We start from the raw sequence: 25,620 nt of genomic DNA on the forward strand, positions 1-25,620 counted from the left end.
CCGACATCTGTTTTTTTCCATTGTACCTGCTGAGAAGAAGAAGAGATGGAAGGATGAGAAGCCCTAAGCTGAAACGGCGATGATAAAAAACTACTAGGCCGGTTTCACTCCTTAAAAACTACTCCCACCGCCTATTAGGGTTTCTTTGCTTACCGTTGGATAGGGAATGTTAAAAAGTGGGTCCCGCCGCCGATCGTGCGGTAAAAATAAACGGATAGAACGTTCAAAACATTATAAACATTTGTTGTATATCGAACGGAAAGACGTGCAGACCAAGAACATCTTTTTGGGTCATAAAAACTTATAAACCATCATGGAAGACCATGACAGCACTGCAACTCGTCTTCGACAAGTTCGATCTACATTGGGTTCGATCAAGATTTGTTCATGAGTACTAAATTAAGCATGACGACGTTGTACAAACGAAAATATTAAGTGCCTCTACTTCTCCGGAATCAACAATACTTTTTACTGGAATTTTTAACTCTCAATCTAGCTCTTGACTTTTGGCTACTTTTTATGCGTGGCATCCAACCAAATACATAAAAAGCATAAGCAAAAATATTCTACTCTTTTGATATGGTTTAAATTAGGCATGCTTCTTTAAAATGCTTTCTTCCAAGTATTCTAAATATTTCTTAGTTAGTGATTCCTTTCTTCAACAACAGTGCAACCCCAAGAAGAGAAGCAAAGAATCTAAACCATTTCTTTCAATTCAAGACACACCATAATTTCTTTCAAGTAGCTATATATAAATGCACCTAGGACTAAAGCAGAGGCCTAAAAACACAACTCTCCAATTAAGAACTGTTTGATTTTCTGCTCCAAATATTTTACCAAAGCAATGGCTGCTGGAGCATCTAAATCACTAGCATTTTTCCTTCTTTTTATCAATCTTGTGATGTATGCAATTGTTTCAATCATTTCTGGATGGGCTCTCCAGTATGGAATTGACAACGCGTACGAAAAAGGTAAGAACGTAACTGTCTAAGAGAATTTATTTATCAATCTGACGAAAGATGCATGACTAACATATAACAACATTTGAATTTCTAAGAGCGTCCACAGTGGTGCGAGCATAACTAAAGACCAAAGACTAAAAAAAAAGATCAAATTTGGGTTTAGTCCGTCCTGTGGCGTAGCGGGTGACGAGTAAATTTGGTCACGCGTTGATATAAAGTCCGCTTCATCGTCCAGCGTAGATAAAGATTACGCCTGGCATGGGGCGTTGATAAAGATAACGCCTGGTATGGGACGTTGATAAAGATAACGCCTGTATGGGGCGTGAACTATAGCAACGCCTGGTGTGTGGGACGGAGATTATACGTTCGCCCGGGTTCAAAAAAAAAATAAAAAAATGGGGCGTTGATAAAGACAACGCCCCAAGCAAAGTTTTCAAAACTTTGTGAACAACAGTATATGACTATATCAACGCCTGGGTGTGCGGCGTTAACTTTACGTACGCCCCATCCAGGCGGACATTATACCAATGCCCCATCCAGGCGGACATTATACCAACGCCCCATCCAGACGGACATTATACCAACGCCCTGCATCATGCGTTAACTCTTTGATAGGTGGACATTATATAAACGCCCGACTATATTTGGATTTGGTCTTAATCGCCGACCAAATTTGGTCCGAGTTTTACTCTTTGATCAAATTTTGATCGATGGTCCGTCCCACTACACCAGCCCACTCGACACCAAATTTGGGTTTAGTCGTCCACTGCAGTTGCTCTAAGAACACTTGCATACAGTAATTACTTAAACGTGGTTCCTGATGAACTTGCAGCGTCTAGTTCGTCCATGCCGGCTTACTTATTTCCAATATACTTTCCTATTGGAAACATGGCAACGGGATTTTTCGTGATCTTCTCGCTCATCGCTGGACTTGTGGGTATCGCTACTTCGGTTTCTGGAATCACTAACGTTCTTCAATTCACAAGACCCAACTTATATTCAGCAGCTACCACTTCTATTGTCAGTTGGGCTCTTACTCTTCTGGCCATGGGGTAAGGAAACTGTAATTACTAATATATTTGCAATATATGCATAGCTCCGGATGAACAGATAACGAAATCAAAACATCTTACACCGCTTTCCGTTGCAGATTGGCTTGTAAAGAGATAAATATTGGATATAGGAGTTCAAACTTGGTACGTAGCAAGATTAACATATCAAGATAAATTGAGATTCAGATTAATCATATAAAGTCTTATGAGCTTATTTGTTATTTGGTTCAAAACTTTGCAGAGAGCTCTGGAGACATTTACGATCATCCTAAGTGGTACTCAACTGTTTTGCGCGGGTGCTCTCCATGCTGGGATTAACAGCGCCAGGAGCTAAAGAATTCGAATGCATATGCTGGTTTTCAACTTGTCTATTGTAAAAACTGAATATATGCTTACATTTCCATAATTGCATGTACATTCCATGTAATCTTTTCCTTTTGTTTTCCCTCTATCCCATTATAAGGAATTGTGAGTACCCCCTAAGTGATGGCAAATTGCTACTATCTGAATACATTAAACACCCATTGTTGTATTTTTTCTTTTTTTTTTGAAGCATGATATTCATTAATCAATTAAAGGGCTGTTTACAAGAGTGTATGTAATACCCGTAAAAGAACGCCAGAAAACTACATAATCATGACAATGAAGCAGAATTCGAGTATCAGTCTCCAGATTGAGATTGCAGCGGGGATGGATGTTGGGATTGATGGGGTGGATCTGGATGAGGTTGTCGATGGTACAAAAGCCTTCGACGAATGCTTTCCACAAGAAAAGCTGTACTTTTGATGGACATAGCCGAGTCCATAAAAACTTGGATGTTGTTGGTGGTTTTCGATGCAATTGATCCGAGATGTATCCAGATGTTGTTGAGTACTGCTCCATCGATATCTGTCTGCATTCTTGTTTATTGGCGTTACCCATAACTTCAATCTGAACTTTGGCTTTGAAGGTGACATGAAGTAGAATCTTGTCTTTGCCCTCAAAGGATTTAGATCTTAAACCTACTAGTGCTATTACAGAGATTATTAAAACTAATATCAAAATACAAGCACACTTACAACTATTAAACCTACTACTGCTAAAGAACTAAAATATACTAAACTGAAAAGGAACGAAAAGGAAATACAAACTTCAGTTACACTAAATTTTGCTGAAAAACTAAAAAACAAAGAAACTGACAAAGACTTAATTAAAGGTGTCGGATTCATCGATCCATTCGCATACCAAATAAGTTTTTCTTGCTGTTGAGATACAAAGAAACGTTGAAGCTACGATACACTCCCGGGATTATAACTTAGATTTCCAACCTGCTGATTGTGCCGCTTAAAGTGACCAAAATTCCAACTTGGTCAAGACTTAGATGACAAAATTATAGTAGAGAACTAGGTGATAGAGTCACCGAGCAGGCTTTTTACTGTTCCGCAAGAGGTAAACCAAGGTTAACAATTATCCAACCATGGAGTTATGAGCATAATTGTGAAGATGCAGTTAAGCACTGCCAATATAGATGGGGTTAGGAATTGAAATCCTTTGGCTGAGTGATATTGGTGCAGAAGAGGTATTATGCTGAGCATGAAACCAATAATGTTGTTCTCAGTGGATGTCAAGGTTAAAGATCAATTAATAATGTTATCCCAGAGACTAAAAAAGGTAAATCCAGTTCAAAATTAGCCATCAAAAGGTCCTATCTAGATCAGAAATCAATTATAAGAAAGCTCCACGTCCTAGGAAGAAAACTGACAAACAAAAGGAGCCAATTAAACCTTAGCAAACAGAATTGAGTTCAAAAACACAAATAACAAAGTAACACAAAGCTAAAATAGACAAGGCACTGAGAGGAAAAACACGATAGGATAACCACCAACACCAGTACACACCTAAACCAAAACTTAACACTGAAATTAACTGGTAGTTTTAGACAATTACCTTACAGCGTTCAAACAACACATTCAAGAGGTAAACAACCGGAAAAAAAACAGGGGAGATGGGGCTTCACCAGCCCAAGACAACTTTCAAAGGAAAGGAATCAGACGCAAAAGCAAGAACAGCTAACAACCTACACAAAGCAGAAAACTAGGGATTTGCGAATCAAGGTTTAAAAATTATCAAGAAATTTGACTGAATCTGAGAGATAGGCAGGCAAACCTGAAATATTACCTCATAACTCAAAAATGGAGTGATTATAGCATCTGGAACCAAGGTTGGATATGTTATTGATGAAGATAATAATCGATAAAACTTCGATTGAATTCAATCCCATCAAGAAGCACAAGTTGGAACCTCTAAAATCTTCTGTAAATACGGGGTATCACAATAAACTAGCAAGCAATCAACCTAAATGAATTTGAAGGGTCGATGAATCGAGGATTTAGCCTATGAGGTCTGCTAAATCCATGGCGGCGATTTAGGGTTTAAAGGTGAAGATTGATGTTAGGTTTAGGCTTTTATTTTCCTGATTTCTTTACTAGAGTAATAAATCTAAGCTAATATATGATGTTTAAGACTGGTACTGCCCAGATCCAAGCGGATCTGAGCAGTTAAGGATGCCAGATTTTTTTTTCTCCCTGCCCGAAATCGCCTGACAAACTAACCCACCAATTGTTGTATATTGTGTCTTTCAGTTGTGGGAAGTTGATTAGTTCGGTAGTGTAAGTATAGCGCATTAAGTATATCTTTACAAACTCACCAACGAAAGCCAAAAATTGCTTGAGATAACAATTCAGAACTGATAAGTAAATTTGATTGAGTTAATTGACACACTTTTAATGAAGTCATTTAAGCTGAATTAATCAAGTAAGAAAAAAAAAGTGGGAATGATAAAATATATCCCTGAAAAAAAAATACCCTTAGACGGATGCAACAAAAAACTGATGCAACAATTATGGGGGAAAAAGATTCTGCAAGACAAAAAAAACCTGATGAAACTTTATGTGCGGAAAACACGTACCAAAAGTTTCAGCAAAAAGATAGGATCTAATGAACTCACATCCACGCCCGACCGGACGGCGGCGTGTGTGCTTCGGTGCGAAGCACCGCTGATGCGTGTCGTAAGTGCAACAAATTAATCAAGACATTTCCTACAAACTAACTGGTAATATAGCGATAGTAAGAGATCGTTCCCACAAAGAGTTGTGTAATTGATATGTTATTTGAATGAGCAAAAATAAAGTAAAAAGGGGGAATTGGTTTGACAAAAGTAAAATAAAAATATAATAGGAAAGCAAAGATGATTAGGGAATCATTCGCCGCCACTGAACATAAATTTAATAAAAGTACTTGTTTATTTCTTGTAAAATTTCTATTGTCACCATCCGTAGAATAGCAATAAGCTCTGCTATCCCCGGAATTCCTATTGCCACTAGATATGGAAACACTCGACTACCAGATTATATCCAACTAACCCACCAAGAAGTAGCACACTCAGGATGTAAATTAGTCGGATGCTTTACGTTTTGTGAATTAGGTTGATCCTACCATCAGACGCATAAGCTCGGTCTGCTTACTAGTGTCATCTGTATACACAACTACTTAACAGAATCCCTCTGTCAGCTTTTGCAATTTACTACTCGTGTAAATAATTGAGTGACAATTACACGTATCACCAACCTCAATACTAGTAGAAGAATTACTATTCGGTTAATTCAAACGGCCAATTGAACAACCCAATAATAATCTTAGACACTAAAAATAATGGAGACAATTGACAAGAAAGTTAAACTCAAAATAAACTTGTAAAAAGAATTAGAATTCTATTACGAAGAATCAGGACTTAAAATCATCCTTAACCAATAAAAAATTAGCTATATATGGATTTAAACTCATAAAAAATATATGAAATTAGAAGAAAATAACTTGGTCTCCCCCTAAAAGGGTAAACCCTAAGATATGGAATAAAACCTTTCCCCTCTCTTATTTTTCTCTGTGTTTATTCTCTCCCAAAAAGTTGAATCTGAAGCTCGGCTTCTCAAGCCTTTATACAGGCATTCAACGAAACCCACTCGTCGTGAAAATTTACCTCGCGTTTTTAGGGGCCACTCAAAAGGATTTAGGGGCCAACAATAAAACAAAAAAGGTCACCCAAAGGGAAAATGTAGCCAGCCCTTATCTCGCGTAATTCGTAATGGCGAAATTACCCTTATATATTCGGAGGATATGATAACATTGTTACCCTCCGAATGCAATCGGGAGCCAAAATATTTCCCAGACTTTCGATTGTAGTCGGTGCAGTATTTCTTGGTTCGTGTTTTGGATTCAGCGTTAATCGGGAGTTAAATATATTACAAAACCTACCGATTATAAGTTGCCGCAAATTCAAATTTTGAAAGCTACCATAATCGGTAGATATGCTAAATCCAATACCTACCGATTATTGGTTTCTCCACATTCAACTTTCGTCAAATTAGCCGTTGGAGTTTTTGGGAAAAACAAAAAGAGCCGTTGGACCCTAAACCTATATGAAGAAACTCATATCTATCACCCCAATTGCACCAAATTCTTTCCTCTCTTCAGTTTTAATTTTCATAACAAAAAACATGGATATTGCTTTTGCCGAAGAAGAAGATTGTGCTATTTATAGAGCGTGGGTTGTGGTAACTACTCATGATCGTGTTCACAAGCTCCACAAATCGGAATCCGAAGAGCAGATATGGAACCGTATCTTAATGGTATTTGAGGCCTTAGATGGTAATCGAATTCGAAGATCATCCAATGACATTAAGATGAGAAAGAATGCGCTCGATAAGGAGATTGACAAACTTGAAGATGAGGAACGGTTTGTTAGGAACGCTTTTCCTTGGTGGACGTATGAAAAACGAGTAAGTATCTCTGTAACTCCAACTCACATTAACAAAAGTTAGTACTAACTTGTTATTCATTCGTAATTTCAGAGAAATCTTGCGGATCGCCGGTATGTGGACCTCTACGGGAAACAATTTGAACATGAAGGATGCTACAAAATCAAGAGGGACAATTTCTATGGTCACTGGAAGTTATGATCTGTTTTAATACTTTTATGGTCAATTAGGAGTATGGATTTAGGTGCTTTTGACGAAATTGTAAGGTTAAGGCCGTTTGAATTTTATGTAATGGATGTAATCGGAGTATTATTAATATAAAAACTAGCCGATTATACGAAATCGGTAGATTATTTTGTTAAACAAACTACCGATTGTAATATTCGGTTATGTTATGAGTCAACTTTCTTTCCGATTATGGTGTTGTTTGGTTCCGATTGTAATATTCGGTTAGAATAATCGAAAGGGTAATAAAAACTAAACTTCCGATTATGGTTTGTTTTGAACTTGTAATATTCAGAGGATAAATTTTTTTGTAAAGTTCCGATTGTACGATGGCCCAAAAATCACAATTTGGGAAAAACTGATACTTTTCAAATTTTGAAATTGAAATAATCGGAAGTTAAACAGTTACCCAAACTTCCGAATATGGGATGTCTAACCTTCTATATTGGCCCTTGGAACCACCTAGAGCCATGGCGTGGTTTGTTTTGAACTTGTAATATTCGGAGGATAATTTTTTTTGTAAAGTTCCGATTGTACGATGGCCCAAAAATCAGAATTTGGGAAAAACTGATACTTTTCAAATTTTGAAATTGAAATAATCGGAAGTTAAACAGTTACCCAAACTTCCGAATATGGGCTGTCTAACCTTCTATATTGGCCCTTGGAACCACCTAGAGCCATGGCGTGGTTTGTTTTGAACTTGTAATATTCGAAGGATAATTTTTTTTGTAAAGTTCCGATTGTACGATGGCCCAAAAATCAGAATTTGGGAAAAACAAAAATTTTGAAATTGAAATAATCGGAAGTTAAATTAGTTACCAAATCTTTCGAATATAACACACAAATCATTGTCATTTGAACTTGTCTAACTTAGTTACCCAAACAAATTTCCGAATGTACAACAAAAATCATTGTCATTTATCTGTTCTTCTTTACTTTACGACCGTGACTACCTCCCAGTCCTGCACGACCACGGGTTTGAGCACCTTCAGTTGGAGCAGCTTCAGCGCTCGATGAAGCTCGAGTTCTTTTACCCGTCTTTGATACTGCCACCTTGGGCGGATGCCTCTTCGTGACTTTCTCCCCAAACTGGGCAGCATAATCTTCGTTATCCATATTATCAACTAGATCTCTAGCCTCTTTGATCTTCTCAGCTGGCATGGAATCTCCGCTCTTCAGGCATGCAGTTAACATTTTGGAAACACGCTTGAACCTATTCACCTGTTTTTTATACGTAATGACATAACATCAAACGGTAATTACCTAAGATTTATAGGAATCATATAAAATGAACAAAAATATAAGAACACGCACCAGTCTATCATAACCAGCTAGTTTGTCTTTGATGATACAATTATAACTTGAACCCGCCGCAGTAGTGTTGGATTTGATTTCACGGATAACCAAAGGATGTGATACCTTGTTATACCAACTCATATAGTCTGGAGAAATTTCATCACCTCGGTTGGTTCGTCTACCAGTGTCGATAATGAAGTCATTCCTCTTATCCCAGTTATCAAGAACAGTAGGTGGGCCTGTGTGAACAATTGTAAGATTATCACCACTAGAAGAGCACAACTCCAACTCCAATTTGTAGTAATCCCCCATTTTCTCCAGAGGTTGTTGTTGTATATACCCGTGTTGTCGCATCACCCTAGAGGGGTTATACATCACATATCCTGTGGGGTGCCACAATGGTCCAAAATAAATGGACAAGTCCAACCGAAAATTTATATGCCCACTGGCTCGATCTTCCTTGTATGGATCAAAGCATACGTCCGAGGCCTTCAATTGGTCCAAAATCTCCCTCATGCGAATCAACTGCTGCTCTTTTGTCCTAGAACGGTTGTCTTCAAATATATACTTTGTTCCTCTAGGAGTACCTTTGCACCACCCCGGGTTCTCTCCGGCCAACTTCATGATAGGGAAGTGGTCATAGATCCATGCCTATATACATAAGAAATCAAGTTTTAGTAAATAGATTGTGTATATTCGGTAGTAATTTCCAAACATAATTTCCGATTATATATAATCGGAAATAAAACTGAGTACCTAGGCACTGAATAACAAACATTCGGAAATAGATATGGATCATTTCCTACCGAATATGCGTCATTTGGAGTTCAGTAACCTCTAGTTTTTCTGGCCTGTATATTCGGTGGTAATATCAAAAACATATTTCCGATTATATATAATCGGAAATAAAACTAAGTACCTAGCCACCGAATAACAAACATTCGGAAAATAAGATGGATCAATTCCTACCGAATATGCGTCCTTTGGAGTTATGAATATGCGTCCTTTGGAGTTATGAATATGCATCATATGTATTGTCTACCGAATAACTATAGAGTGAGTTATAGAGTTAAAGAAAAAACCTGCAATAGAGCCACGTTCCCGGCAACTTGGCAGGTTCCTAGCCTCGACGCCTTTCTCAACTCTTCCATCAAGAATGCTAGGCATGCCGTGCCCCAAGAATAGTCACCGACTTCATGGAGAGGATCCAAAAGTTGTATAAGGTTGGCGTCAATCCGGTTTCCAGAAGTATTGGGGAATATGACACATCCCAATACACAGAGGAGATATGCAGTGGCAGCGTGGTTCACTTGCTCATCAGTTAACGTTCCATTCTTTTCCTTCTCCAAGGTGCCTCGGAACATATTCATCAAAGCTGTAATGTTGATCTGTCTTGTTCTATAACTGGCATGCCTCCTAAACTCTGCTGTTGTTGTCTCTTCATCCCAACCTAAGCACTTGTTAGTTAGAGAATAAAGTTGTGCCCAACTTAACTGCTTTGTGTAGTTAAACTTCACAGCTGTGCCTTGGTCGGGAAGGTTAAGAATATGCACAACATCATCCGGGGTGATCGTCATCTCCCCAAACGGCATATGGAAAGTATCGGTCTCAGGAAACATTCTCTCCACGAACGCCGATATGGCCACACGATCATGTTCCAACAATGAATTCTCGGCGGCATTAGCTAACCCCGAGTTGGCAACAATTGTCTTGAACCTTTCACATTCACCAGATAAAGGCCACGCAAGCATTTTTGTTGGTGCGGCGGTAGGTTTGAGTAGACGGACCGCATCTTGATGATCCTATTAAAGTACATAAAAAAATCCTTAATACAAATATTACGATATAACACATAGACAATACATTAATAAAAAATAGTAATTTTATTACCTCGGTTTCGTATATTTATCTTGCCCATGAGTCTTTGTATCCAAATAGAAATTTTCCTCCATCCGCCGGTAGCCCAAGGATTGTGCCTGCTGGAATACCCTTCTTCTTCAAGTGCTGAGGGACAAGATGTGATGCTTTCTTAGCAATATCCTTCTTTACACCATCTTTTCCTTTTTTGGATTTTTGGGTACCACTTGGTTGTCCTTCTTCTTCTACTCTTGGCACTGGATCAACTGGTTCAATTTCATGGTGGGGTGTAACTTGTGGAGCAGTTGGTTCTGCACTTTGTTGAGCGGCTTGTTCAACACTTGGTTGCACCCCTTGTTCACTGCCTTGTTTTTCTACACTTTGTTCAGCACTTGGTTGCACTCCTTGTTGACTGCTTTGTTCTTGTAAGCTTTGTTGAGCACTTGAATTATCTTTGGCACTCCTTTCCCTCCTAGCACTAGCTGTCACTTTCTTCCTCCTTTCTCGACTTTGTCTAAACAACAAAGAAATGAACAATATTTACAAACTATACAATCGGAAGACAAAGTATGGAAATATAACCCGAATGAACACATTCGGACGTAAGAAGACACATATTGTTCCCGAATACAAAACAATCGGAAGCTAACTAAACATATTTGCAACCGAATATACATCAATTGGAGTTCAGAAGCTGTAAATTTTTCATCCTACACAATCGGAAGACAAAGTGCACATCTATAACCCGAATGTACAAATTCGGAAGTAAGAAGACACATATTTTTTCCAAATGAAAAACAATCGGAATATAACTAAACATGTTTACAACCGAATATTCATCAACTGGAGTTCAGAAACTCTAAAATTTTATCCTACACAATCGGAGGTATAAAACATTATATTGTCTTCCGAATAAATACTGGCCCCAAAATGGGATTTTTCCTTGAGATTTTTTCAATATATACATTCGGTAGTGAGTGTTCTTCCGAATACTGTGTGTCTACTTAAATATATTCGGTAGCCAAAAAAATTCATTAAACTACCGATTATTAGCAGTTTGTATCCAGGAAGATATGGCCACCAATATTCGGCAGATAATCATCAAATCTTTCTCCCGAATACTGTCGATGTTCTTGAAAAATGAAGAACACGACTACATTCGGAAGTAAATGAGCATGCATATCGTCCGAATCTGGATAAATAACCGAAAACCCTAGGAATTTTTTTTTCTCGATTCGACGAATTAAAGCGAAATAAACCCCAAAAATGATAGATTCTTACCTAATTGGGCCATTTGAAGTTGACGAAGTGTTTGAGTCTCGGAATCGCCACCAACGACTACATTGCGGGTACTTCTTCTTCGCGTTCTTCTTCATTTGCAGCAAGAATTTCTTTATTTCTTGCTAAAATTCCAATGTTTGGATCGATACCCCGAGCAACATTTTTGGTTCTAGGTCTGTGGGTTTCATTTCTCTTATCCATTGTTTTATAATCGAATCGACGATGTTTTGATTTTACGATTCGCGGCGATGTTTCGGTTGAACGAGGAAATTTTTTTTTTCTTCCACAATCGGAAGATAATATGAAACTGGAAGAAGAATAGTTGAAATGAGTATAATTGTTTTTGATTTGGTTTTTATACAGTTTACCAGAAGGGCATTTATGTAACTTCAATATCATATAGGGTACCCCTTAACTAGAGTCTTTGGCTGGGTATAAATTGATGGCCCCTAAATCCTTTGGGGTGGCCCCTAAATACGCCAGGAAAATTTAATTAGATAAGGACTGCCTAGTCGGTCAACATGGTCTTTTTAGTTTATAGAAACATGTACTGTTATTTGGTGTAATAGGAAGCATCGTGTTAGAATAAGCACAGCTTCTGATTGGCTGGTAATTTACCTTCTAGACTGAGTGTTTTCTTTTAACACTAGCCATGCACCCAACTCGCCGTACGGTGATATAGTGAATCCCCACTTTTCACCGCGTAAGATAACTTCTCCGAGAGATAAATTCTTCGTCCATGTTTCCAGTTCTTCTTAAACTCTCTCCATCGCCGGAAACTTATCGTAACTGAATTCTCGGTCAAGGGACTCACTCCTCATCTCGGTTTAACTGATCTCAACAGCAGCACTTCATCCCCTCCGTTGATCAACTCTTCAATCCGTGGCAGTAATCCCATCTTCTCCATACCGTCGTTGTTTTGCAAACTATAGCTAAAGTCCATCGAGCATCAACAATGGCAGCAAGCCATAAGCCTCATTCACCTTTCTCTTCCAACTTCATCGATACACTCGAGCAGCATCTTCACTGCCACGAACATCAGTATAGCAGACCCAGCTCGGACTCGAGCTCTCGGTTCCTTCTCCATTCGCCATGGATGACAGTAACACTCGAGACTTAGTCATAACCCATCTTCACCTCTCGGCAGTGGCAACAACCAAATTCAGTTCCCTAGCAACAACTCCATCAATCACCGTCGTTTGTATTGAGGAGAAAGAAGAAGGTGGTGCCCTGACTAAATAGGCCGGGTGCCTTTAACAGTGTTCGGCTTCCCCCAAGTAAATGGCTCGACTGCCTTTAGTAGTTTCTTTGAAACAGTCTACCCCTTAACAGAGTGACTGCCCCTCAACGTACAGTGGGGTGCCAATAACACTTGACCTATGAAATGACCATTTTGCCCTTCTAGTCATCCAAGTTCTTCTTTTGCTCATCATTTCTTCATACGAACTCAGAATGACTCCGTCCTTTTGCCATTGACTTCGTCTTCTCGTCCTCTATAAAATGATAACTATAAATCTTCAATTTTAACGAGTTTCACTTGATCTTTGTCAGGTGTCCACATGTAAACTTCATTTTTGTAGCTATTTTCACTTCTTTTCGGATGATCAACCTAATATAACCAGTATAAAATTGATATTCTAAACATGTAAATTAAGCACTTATCAACCACGCGTAGGGAAAGGCAACCTTGCCCTCGTCTAGCTCTTCTCCCTCACACAAAAGTCTGTAGACCCAAAGGGCCATACCCTTTAGTCAAACCCGTGGTATTTAAGTCTAAAACTCTTAAGATTTTAGTCTATGTGGGACTAATGTTTTATCTATTCAAATGAAAAAACAACTAGTGGGCAATAGGTCTACAGATCAAATCATGGTTCATACTCTTCTGGTTTTAAAAACAAAACCCATTTTTTCTAACAATCCCCCACATGAATGACAAAACATATTGATAAATTGCGAGAGAACATAATACATCAAAATTAGGCTAAAGTGTCCCAGAGATTGAACCTTAACTTAGTGAGAGGTTACCGGAACTGCTTATTGTAACGGTGAACACAATGTCTTGAACCGCCAACAGTAAATGCAATTCAGGGCCAAATTCTGGACTTAATGAATGTCTCTAGAGAATCAGCTCAAATTCTCGTAGGAAGCGGCCCCACTTCCAACATCCACACAGGTGAGTCCATTAAGAGTGTCCTGCCACACCCAGCTTTAAACAAAGTCATGGAACCCACTAATATCTCAACAGATCATCCTAACTCATGCATGTAACACTATCACGCAGTTACACCACAGGGAGGAACAAAGATAGTGATGTCTCAATATCACCATAAATTAGTTATATCTAGGGGTGCACAACGGGTAGGGTGGGTAGGATATGGCCCATTTCGCCATCCTACCCGCCAACTGGCGGGTAAGAAATTTTTTACCCGCCACCCTACCCGCCATTAAACGGGTAAGATCCTACCCTACCCATTAATTGGCGGGTCGGGTAGGATAGGGTGGCGGGTATAATCGTTTTTTTTTCAGGACTTTCTGGTCAGCAGCAAATACTTCCAAAAAAACAGAAAACAAAGTATATGGTCAGCAGTAAATACAGAAAATACTTCCAAAAAACAAAAGAAATAAATCTTGCAACAACAGAGAAAATATGATCCAACCTATCTAAATATGTACCCAATGGTACTGCCAATCTAACTAGGGAAAAATGAACAAACAAAAGTCTCCTGCTAGGCACAAAGCCATTTATAGTCTCAAGAAACGAGTAAATCGACGATGAATCCCAGCCCAATTCCATGTTCTTCACGTGACCTTGTTCTTCATATAACAGTATATCACCAAAAGCTCTTCATATTGACCTTCTTCTTCAATCATCATCTACGATGATGGAATAAGTACTAAGATCACCAAACAAATCTGCAGAACATATCAGTTCAATTTAATGGAATCAGTTGCGGTTGCATAACAAATAAATTGTATCAAAAATTCATTTCTTTTATTTAGAACGATCTTTGATTCTATATGCAATTATAAACACGTAGAAGTACAAAGCGTGGAATATCAATATGTACTCTTCAAGTAGACAAAAGACCAAGTATCAATTTTAAACTAATTCCAGATTATAGTCTTGGACAGTTATAAAATGGATACATAATTACGCAAAAAATGTTTATGCACTAAAACCTGCTCTTTGGTCATCATCTATATAAAGAAGTATTACATGAAGTAATAAAATAACGGTGGAGTACCTCTAATCACTCTGAATCAGGCATTCAACTGTATGTTTCAAGATATAATTATGCATTTATAGTTTTGTACGTCTAATGTATCCACTATCTCTGTAGCTTAACAACTATTGAGAATCTCAATGCACTGATGTAGGTAGCATAAGTATAGTGTATTTACATACAATTAATGAGCAGGGAAAGTTGGTTGTGTAGCTAGTAGTATAATGAGTTAGAAGGATCCATAGCAGCAAGTTCCATACCTGACTCTAAGACGTCATCCTCTTTCTCTTCAGCTCCAAGTATAGATGGATCCATATCAATCGGTGTCCTCAACCAGTTCTGTAGGAGAATCAATGCTTCCACAGTTCGTGGTCTTAAAGAACTACGGAAATGACCAAGTATTCACTTTCCAGTACTGAAAGCATATTCACTTGCAACTGAAGAGACGGGAATAGCAAGTATGTCTCTTGCTATAAGTGATAGAATATCAAACCTTGCAGCATTGCTTTTCCACCAAGTCAATATATCAAACTTTGAACCTTCTTTCTTGTCTTTTATTGGTGAGTAAATCAGTTCCGATAAGTATCTTTCCACCTCTGATTTGTCAAAATCCTCCATTATAAACAACTGGGTTTTACGTTCTTCTTTATGGGCCTTATATCTTCTCTTTCTATGTAACGTAGAACTAGAACTAGAGCTCTCTTGACTAGGACTACCACCAGTTTCACCTACAGATTTTGACGAGGCTAACACACTTCCTACACCTGCATATTCTGCCTTATAAGCTGTAAATAATTCATTAAAATCCTCTTTCACTTTGTCTAACCAATTTTTTTACCAATCTTTGTTTCATCCAAGGAATATCATGCATAATCAAATCTTCTAGTATTACTTGCAGTCCACGTTCTTTTTCTCTTGGATCAAGAAGCACAGAAATAAACAATAAAGGATTCATGTTTTTATACTCACCCCAATACTTGTTGTATTTAAGTAACATCTTCTCACCCATATGGCTTAAGTGAGGATCATAATGATCTTTTTGCCATTCATTTAACTCTCCACGTACGTATGCGAAGTGACATACGTAGAACCAGAAAACTCAACAGTTGCTTCATAAAATACCTGTAGAAACAGTACTAATTGTTATCGACCGTTGCTTCCATAGAGATGGATGTTGTCATAACAAAACTTGCAATAAATTTGCTCCAGTTGATAATACATATTAAACCATGTACAGTAATAACACCCTGCAGGGCCTGTACCATTCAAACTATGTTATTCTAACAAGACACAAAATCACAAACACAGACACTTGGAATGAGCAATTTCAATTACAAGGATATGAGCATGCGTCAAATGTGAGTTTCCCAATGATTACACTTCACACTCTGAAGCATATATTCCAGAACATACTAGCATAGATAAATGCAATGTTGGACATTCCAAACATGAACAAACAACAAAATCAGTACATTGCACTTCAAAGTGAACGCAATTATTAATTCATGAACTGCAAAAAATCATACATGGAAAAAGAAGTAAATTGATTAATTCACATTTTAAGCATCCACAATGTAAACTAATACCAAAAGAGGTCATGGATGGTGTAAAGAGCAACACTACAGTAACTCATATATTGAGATAGGGTTATTCCTAGTGATAAATTCAACCTTAGTGACAAAACTAACTACATTGCAGTAAAGGTAATGAAAGAAATAAAGCTAAGTTTTATAGTCTTAATCCTACCCATATTTGAACATATACAACCCTGTTTACGCTATTTGTTTTTTACAATGGACCATAGGAATGGACCCAGTGTGATACTAGTTTGAAGATCTTGTATTACTGACAAGTGACAGACGAGGAAAGATTCAACGAGTAATCAACAAAAGTTAAGACTAACCACCTTGACTATCGCAGTCTACAATCCATCTACTGGTTTCAAACTTTGTTTTATATCATGCAATCAGTTCTAAGTTTCATACCTTGTTTTGTTTCATGCAATCAGTTCTAAAATGGTTGATAAAGAAAGATAAAATACCTATAAAAACTGAACTAGGACTCGAGCATTAGCCCAATCATACTTTTCAGGAGCATGCACATGAGGCTTTTTCTTCTTGGCTTTTCTCCGACCAGCTACGGGTTCTTCAGGAGCATCAGAATCAGATGAAGTAGATTCATATTCATCGGGAACATCTGTACTGTCAATAGCATCAATATTAACACCCATTTCTGGTTCATCGGGAATATCGAAGATAAACCTCTCACGAAATGCTTTATCTGACCATGCTAGCCTTATAAAGGCCTTTTCATATTTTTCCGCGGAATCCAACATCAAAAAAATGGAGTTCCATCTTATTTTTACATCTAATATTAATCCCTTTTTATACTCAATTCTTTCGTTAAATACAGCTTCTAAGAACTTCTTCATCCTAGCAGGAGAGGCTGTGACGTATTTAACCACTGACCTGATTCTTGCCACTGAAGTATTATACTTCTTCAACCCATCCTTAACAACTAAAGCTAATACGTGGGCAGCACATCTGACATGCAAATGTTTACCTCCAACAATTGATGATCCCCAACTGACAACTCTCTCCTTGACATATTTTATTGCTTTTTTATTTGCAGATGCATTATCGAGAGTGATGGTGGACACTCTCTCAAGCCCCAACTCGATCAAACACTTCTCCAATGTTCTTCCAATATGTTCACCTCCATGACTAGTGATTAAACAAAAACATATGATTCTTTTGTGTAATTTCCAGTGGTCATCGATAAAGTGGGCAGTAACTACCATGTAGTTGTAGTTCTGAATGGACGTCCAAGTATCTGTTGTGAGACAAACTCTAACCTTGTTCACCTTGAAATAGTTCACCAACTTGGCCTTTTCAGTCACAAACAACCTGCATATATCACGATTGACGGTCATCCGAGATGGAAGTTTGAACCTCGGCTCAAGATACCTACAAAATGCTATGAACCCTTCACCTTCAACCATTCGGAAAGATTGTTCATATGTGATTATGAAATTTATCAAGGCTCTCCTACATGCTCTCCTACTTGTATCATTAAACCTTGATCTTGGAGCTTCATTCACAAAGTTGAGTATCCTTCATGGTTATTTATTCTATGAGCTTAAGTCTCATCCCCCTCGATATTGATCTAACTACCTCTCTATATAATCCTTTCGTCAAAGGATCTGCAATATTATCTTTAGACTTTACGAAGTCTATAGAGATAATACCAGTAGAGAGTAGTTGTTTCACTGTCTTGTATCTTCTTTTTAGATGTATAAACTTTCCGTTGTATAAACTGTTCCTTGCGCAACCAATAACAGCTTGGATGTCACAGTGGATTGCGATTGAAGACACATGCTTGGGCCAGAGTGGAATTCCTTCCAAGAAAGCTCGTATCCGTTCATCTTCCTCTCCAGCTTTTTCCTAGGTTATAAACTCAGACTCCATAGTGGATCGATCTATACATGTATGTTTGGAAGACTTCCATGACACAGACGCACCTCCAAGTGTGAAGATGTACCCGCTAGTGGATTTGCACTCATCTGAGTCTGATATCCAGTTGGCATCACAATACCCTTCCATCACAGCAGGATACTTCCCAAAACTTAAGCAATAGTTTGAAGTGCCTCTCAGGTAGCAAAGAACTATGTTGAGAGCATTCTAGTGATCCCGCCCAGGGTTGCATGTGTACCTGCTCAATCTACTCACAATATAGGCAATATCAGGTCTTGTACAGTTCATCAAATACATAAGACTACCAATAACGCGAGAATACTCGAGTTGAGAAATTCCCTCACCCTTTTTCTTTTTCAAGTTACAAGTGGGATCATAAGGAGTAGATACAGGTTTAGCATTTTCATGATTAAATATCTTAAGTACAGTTTCAGCATAATGAGATTGACTAAGACTATATCCATCAGATGTCTTTCTGATTTTCATCCCTAAGATTACATCAGCAGGGCCTAAGTCTTTCATGTCAAAATTTTCACGAAGCATGCTTTTAGTGGTATTAATAATATCAATGTTACTGCCTAATATGAGCATATCATCAACATACAAGCACACAATAACATGAGCATCATCCAAAGATTTAATGTAAACACATTTATGAGACTCATTAACCTTAAAGCCATTATATATCATTACATGATCAAATTTTTCATGCCACTGTTTAGGTGCTTGTTTTACACCGTAGAGAGATTTGTTCAATACTTTGTTTTTACAACCTTTCAAAACAAAACCTTCAGGTTGGTCCATATAAATTTCTTCATTCAATTCACCATATAAAAATGCAGTTTTAACATCCATCTGATGTATATGCAAATCATAAATAGAAGCACAATCAACATCCTAACAGAAGTGATCCCAGTGACCGGTGAATAAGTATCAAAGAAATCTAATCCTTCCTTTTGTCTATAGCCTTTAGCTACCAACTTATATTTGTGTTTCTCTATAGTTCCATCTGTTCTAAACTTCCTTTTGAAGACCCATTTGCAACCTATGGCTTTACTACCAAGAGGTAAGTCTACAATCTCCCAAGTTTCGTTTTTCTGAATGGACTCCCACTCATTTATTGAAGCTTCTTACCAGAAGGGAGCTTCCGGAGAAGTCATAGATTCCTTATAGGTTTGAGGTTCAGACTCTACCGTAAGAGTCACAAAATATGGACCAAAACTTGTCACAGTTCTAACCCTCTTACTTTTTCTGGGTTCAGTCTCGACTTCTAGAGACGGGGGCTGACTAGTCGAAGGAACATCTGTGAGGTCATCATGGACCCTTTTGCGAGGTCCAGACCCTAAAGGAAATATGTGTTCAAAAAACACTGCATCTTTAGATTCCATTATGGTGTTTAAACCAATGTTATTAAGGTCAGAACTGATGACCATGAACCTATATGCACTAGTATGCTCAGGATATCCTAGGAAAACACAATCCACAGTTTTAGGTCATATTTTGGTTCTCTTGGAACGAGGAACGACCACCTTGGCCAAACACCCCCACACATTAAAGTATGCATATGAAGGTTATCGTCCTTTCCATAACTCATATGGAGTCTTTTCAGATTTCTTAAGTGGAACTCGGTTCAAGATATAGCATGCAGAGAGAATTGCCCCCCTACAGGTTCGAAGATAAACCTGAACTAGCTAACATAGATGATCGCTGTCGTATGCGTCAAAAATAAATTTACTTTCTCACTACTCAGAATATAAAATATAGCAAGGGTAAGAAAGGATCGTTCCCACAGAGAAGACTAGGTTGTCAATATGTTTCGGTTTCTTATGTAAAACAAGGGGGGATTTTATGTAACCAAACTCAAATAGAAGTAAATAAAGAAATAAACAAGCAAATCAAAGATGTAAAAATATTGGTTAAGGATTTCGTTTTCATTCACTCACATGTTCTTATCTTAATAACTAGAATTGATATTTAATCTCTAATTATCAAAAGCCCTAAGATACCTAGTCGAAAGAATATCCCGCAATTTCCTGATTTCATCACATATACTAAAACGATGCAAGTATGAATTCTACCAAAAGAATAACCTAACTCCTTGCGCTAATCAAGTTCAATTCCCATGGAGCATTAAGATTCATGAAATTAGGCTAATCTTTACAATTGAAATACATTGCGCAAACAATTCGAATAAAGGTCACGATTCACATATGATTACAAGGATATATCATTATAACCTACAATCATATTTATGCTACTTGTGTTCAAGGATTATCGCCCGATGATTAATCCTAAACTAGCTATAGATATGGATATGAGTTCTACCAATCTGCAACTTGACAAAACAAATACTCAAATCATGTTGCAATACATCAATCATGCAACTATATTTTCAGAGAATTATGAACGATAAATATGAGACAAAACTAATATATTGAATCAAAGAACCATGTTATGTGAAATCCAACTAATCCATAACCAAAAATAATTAAGTACTCATGCTCATGGAGTTCATAACAAGAATAAAGAGAAGAATATCCATGTCTAAACCTTAGAACAAAAATAGAAGAAAAGATAAAAAAAAATGTAGAGAGATACACGTTTTCCTTTTATACTTTCCTCCCTTTTCCGATTTCTCCACCTCAGCCATAATCAACCGCATAGGCTAAATGTTGTTTCTTCTACAAAGAGAAGCCCACATATCAGAGCCCAAGTTCATCAGAGTAAGTGGATCGGTGAGTCAACTCGGTTAACTGAAATTCATCAAGAGTTCTGTTTGTTTCTGGCATGTTCCCGGCCATAATTTCAGGCCCTTTACTTCAGTTCTACCCTATATTCAATCCTAACATACATCTAGTGCTTCTGGGAATTCATTCAATTCCTGTACCAATACTTCCAACCATTCTGCCATACTTCACCTCAAACCTACCAAACTATGCTCAATCACCCACTGCATCACTACCAGTCCTTGGATATTCACCAGCTGCTCCAGTTCAACCACTACCAGCACTCAGCAAATTATGGTTTCCGCTTCTCTTTCCTCCACTGAACTGAACAACAAGAAGCACCACAATCCTGCAATATGCACATCCTACAGCTGCAACTCAGCTCCAACACAAACCCATTAAATCCCTGGCAGCAACAAGTCCTCCTGCAATCAGTTTTAGCATTCATCGATCCGCAGCACAGCTCCATTGCAGCAAAAAACAAACAAATGCCATCCACTGCACACTTCTACAACTCTAGCTCTCTTGTCTCGGTTGCAACACACTATATTGATTCCACCACTGGCCTGCATTGCACTTGCTCTCAACTGCATACATGATAAGCACGTAAGTGCTATATTTTATACCCATATTTATATTAGCTAAGACTCGATTTATTGGCTAATAACAATATTTTAGTACTTTTGTAGAAAGTTCAAGTGAATTCCGACAACCCAGAAAATAACTAGCTAAACTAGAAGTTATAATAACATTTGAGACAAAAGGCATCGACGATGCGAGACAAGGGGCTTAATGGACTGTGGGCTGCCTAGTTAACCTTTTAAGCTAGTGCACGCATTTCACGGCCAGGAGATAGTCCAGGTGGTTATGCATGTGAAGACACTGAAGGGGTTAAAGAACTAAGAGGGCGATGTGGCAAACTCTCCAGCCACATATCTTTGTCATACTCTACAAAGCATGAAACAACATTTCCTCTTCTTTTCAATGAAAATGGGTCTGAGCATTTCGAGTTCCCTAAGTGAACTGACTTGAAGCCGAGATGGAGAATAGATTGGCAGGAACGCAAGATCGGGACTCGGATCAACCTATGAAGAAGCAGATGACATCACCGGCAACATCAATTCTTACGTATTAGTTCGATTGATTGGAACTCCTCAACTGAGAAGCAGCAGCTACAATGGATTTAGGAGATGAATTCAATGCAGTGGGTTCAAGATGATGTTGCTGCCGCTGATTGGGTTGACAAATGGAGTTGGTAATGGAGCTGCTCGATGCTAGTTGAAGACGTGAATGGCTAGGGACTGAAGCTTCGACTCTACTGGCGATGAGGCAGTATTGGTTACTCCTAACACTACCGGTGCACAGATGTTCCGGCATGTAAAAAGAGGCAGTGATGCTGGTGGTTATCAAATGGAGTTGGTTGCAGGTGGCATCGACGAAGATAAGAAGATGAATGAGATCGGACATGGAAGAAACGAAAGCAAGCCATGAATCCATCTGGTGTTGTTGGATTTTATCGGTATGAGATGTAGAAGAACTGGTGATACAAGTAACCATTGGGGTAGAGATTCAAGCCAATCTGTGGCTGGGACTACCCTCATCGAAGCATGAATGGGTTGATTCTGTGATCGATCTTGGGCGTGACTTTAACAGGAAACGTAGATGTTTGTAGATGAACTGATTCGTACGTGAAAGAGTTGAATCAGGTGTTGTGGTCCGAGCAGTGCAGGCTTAGAAGTTCAGGGAGTATCGATTGGTGGTGGCTGGATAAACGATCAGTTGGGAATGTGGATGGAGTAGTCGTGAAACGGGATTATGTTTCCAGGGTGATTGAACTGTTTACTGAGATTAAGCTGTTGTTCGAGTCAAATGGGGTAGAGATTAAAGATGAACTGGTACTGGTTGGAACTACTTGAGATGCATGCACTGATATATTGAGATATAGGAGCTCGACTTGTTTGGTTTTGAGCTTGAGCTGGTGGAGATAGCCAGAGAGAATGGAGTTTGGAGGTGATGAAAATGGATTCGAACTGAAATGGGTCCGTTCTTGGTTAGCTCGAGTTCGTTCTCTCGAGTTCATTCATTACAGCAACAACGATGGTAGCAGCTCTCGGCAATCAGATGTAGGCAGTGATGATGGTTTGTGCTCGAGTGGAGTTGGTATTCGGTGAGGAAGAAGTTGATGCAGTGGCCAGAATTGCACGAGTGTTGTTGTCAGGCTGCAGTTGCCTTAAAGATGCAGATGATGAAGTAATATCATCAACATGCCTGTGAAGAAAGAGGAATATCACCGAGAGAAGAGAGTCTGCGCTTGAGAAATCAACCGTACTTGGCAGCAGCAAGGTGAGATATCGAAACTCACTGTTTTGGATAGTGTTATGGGGGTTCGCTGGAGTTTGCCGGTGAACGAAGGTGACAGAAAAGATGGTTGAGCCGTTGATTCTGGCAGAGGATGATAGTCAGTGGGTTCTCGAATGATTAAGAAGGGGGTTCTTGGCACACTCGGACACGATGGATGAGTTCAGAGTTGGACGGATTTGAAAGGCCTGGATCTGCACGTCCGTTTCAGTGATATTGGACCGGGTTGGATATTATTGGCTAGGTCTTGTTTCTTCGCAACACAAAGATATAAGAAAACAGAAGCTGGAGAAAGGAAGGGGGATCGGCCAAGAGCCGTGAACTGGGACAGAGAGGAAAAGAGGAGGCCGACGACGGGACGCAGAAGGGTTTGCATTCTTTCGTTTTCCAATTCCATTTCGATTAGCTAGTGAATTTCTAATATATTTGTTTATGGTATTTGAGAAAGTCATTTTTGGCTAAGCCCCTTGTAATCAGGGTTTATGGTAGAAACCACTTGGGATATTAGGCTACTTTGATTGATTAATTGAGCAAGGGACCGTTATGATTTGAATTAGATTAATTTTTGATTATAGTTTATTGATTGATTGAAAATTAGTTGTTGCTCACCGGTTTTAAAAACCTTTGTGCATAACAAATTAGTTTTACGAGTACGTTTGTCTTATTATTTGATGATCCATGCTTTGTTAATTTCTTTGATGGGTTATGCTTAGAAAAGCCAAATAAATCTCGTGAACCTATATTTAGTTTTGTGTAATTTTCTCACCAACGCAATTTGATGGTGCATGCTTAGGTTTAATTTTTTGATGTGTCATGCTTAGGATGTCCCAGTGATGTTTGCGACTCTAATATATATAATATGTGATGTATATAGAACGAACAATGAACACGTATTCATAATTATGTTTCATTTCAATAGTTCAACATAAATAATGGTGGATACCAATAAAACCCTGGTTACCGTTTTTTGCATTGGATTCGTTTTATTAGTTTAATTTTATTATTTCATCCTTAATTCCAAAAATCCAAAAATATCATTTCTTGTTTCTGATTAGAGATATTGATTATCAGTATTTCAACCGCTCCCTGTGGATTCGACCCGTACTTGCCTCTGTATACTAGCTAGACATCGTGCGATTGCGGTTATTACATATAGGCATCTCCGGATCCTATCAATACAGCTTAATTCTCTTTATTTGCAATCGCAGCTGCAACTCATTGGATATCGTCGTGCATCTCGACTTTAAGTATTGCACTACCAGACTCAACAGCTACACAAACTCCCCTGCAAAGCATTCATACCAACCAATGCATTCCTAACTCACTAAAAATCATCACCAGATTCATCTTCAATACCACCAAACCTTGGAATATCTCCACTTCTTCATCGCCAACAGTTAAGAGTAGCAGCTTACCCTTGTATATCAACGGCACCACCAGTTGCAACATCATGGCCTGTATCTCATCTTCTCTCTTAGCATAACCAGTGCCCATTTCTCAAACCACCTGCAACAGTTTCTTGAATTCTCAGTAAACATCCACCGATATCAAAATCATCTCAATTTCTGCCAGATACCAGGGTCAGAATTCACTTCGAGTATAACCCGTCTTCAATTTCATCTTTTCTTCTTCAGATCTTCTGATATTCTTCATCTATTCACTGTCAACTTCAAATTCAAAGCAAGACCCCATCAATTTCTCTTCACCTCCAACCCTAACTTCAAATCCACCAACAAACCCATCTATTCTTCCTTAAAATTCCACGGCAACAGTTCAGTCTTCTGCCAATTGGTTTGTACCCAATGTCCATCTCCCTCTTGACTTCAAAATCCCAGCAATTTCATTAATAATCATCGACTGCATCATTGCATCGTCATCTGTGTTTTCTGGCTTCTTTAACAGCTACTAAAACCCATCGATCTCTTCCATTTCTGTCTTCTCTGTGTTCTTCTTGATCTCAAAAACAAACCACGATTTTTCTCTGTATTAACGGCAACATCCACCAGAAAACTTGATTAACCGGCAGCTGGGACATTGGTCTTGATGTTGAACGCGGCTAAATGAACCCAGACCTAGTTCTGCTAGGTTATAACATGAGAAGGATTAGCACCCAACTGATGGATATGGGCCACCCAGTGGTGACTCCGCTTCCACCTTGCAACTTTAGCAGGCTCCAAATATCAGTCGCCTGCGAAGTGACGACTTTGCTCCTTTTAGCTTCAATTGAATGATTTTTCCTTCTTTTGTTCATGATGACTCCAAAGTATCTAAACACTCAAAAGTAAACATAAGATACATAATTCATACGAAAACTCGCAAAGAAAGCATAAACAATAGATAAATATCACGGTGTTTTAGACACCTATCAGTAGC

General features: G+C 38.5%; 1 protein-coding gene and 1 long non-coding RNA gene across 3 annotated transcripts; one reads left to right on the forward strand and one right to left on the reverse strand.

The window, feature by feature from the left end:
- The first annotated feature begins 789 nt into the window (after window positions 1-789).
- On the forward strand, window positions 790-2,546 carry LOC113355367 (membrane protein PM19L-like). Its single transcript, XM_026598204.1, has 4 exons — window positions 790-971; window positions 1,795-2,014; window positions 2,113-2,158; window positions 2,256-2,546. Exons 1-4 carry the CDS (start codon window positions 845-847, stop codon window positions 2,346-2,348), a joined length of 486 nt encoding a protein of 161 aa, XP_026453989.1. The 5' UTR covers window positions 790-844; the 3' UTR covers window positions 2,349-2,546.
- A 473-nt stretch (window positions 2,547-3,019) lies between these two features.
- LOC113355368 lies at window positions 3,020-4,833 on the reverse strand. 2 transcript variants are annotated; one of them, XR_003362383.1, is made up of 2 exons: window positions 4,172-4,833; window positions 3,020-4,087 (listed from the first exon to the last, which is right to left on the reverse strand). It is a non-coding gene; the product is annotated as an uncharacterized LOC113355368 (long non-coding RNA). The 2 variants fall into 2 exon arrangements; XR_003362382.1 differs by having other exon boundaries at window positions 3,020-4,070; window positions 4,172-4,832.
- Window positions 4,834-25,620: the final 20,787 nt, after the last annotated feature.

The sequence above is a fragment of the Papaver somniferum genome, chromosome 3 (assembly GCF_003573695.1).
Source record: "Papaver somniferum cultivar HN1 chromosome 3, ASM357369v1, whole genome shotgun sequence".
NCBI classification, from domain to species: Eukaryota; Viridiplantae; Streptophyta; class Magnoliopsida; order Ranunculales; family Papaveraceae; genus Papaver; species Papaver somniferum.

Excerpts from the sequence above, each read along its gene's own strand:
- LOC113355367 (XM_026598204.1), top strand. The coding sequence starts at position 845 with ATGGCTGCTGGAGCATCTAAATCACTAGCATTTTTCCTTCTTTTTATC. Across the intron at positions 972-1,794 it reads TGACAACGCGTACGAAAAAG|CGTCTAGTTCGTCCATGCCG; the intron begins GTAAGAACGTAA and ends ATGAACTTGCAG. Across the intron at positions 2,015-2,112 it reads CTTACTCTTCTGGCCATGGG|ATTGGCTTGTAAAGAGATAA; the intron begins GTAAGGAAACTG and ends TTTCCGTTGCAG.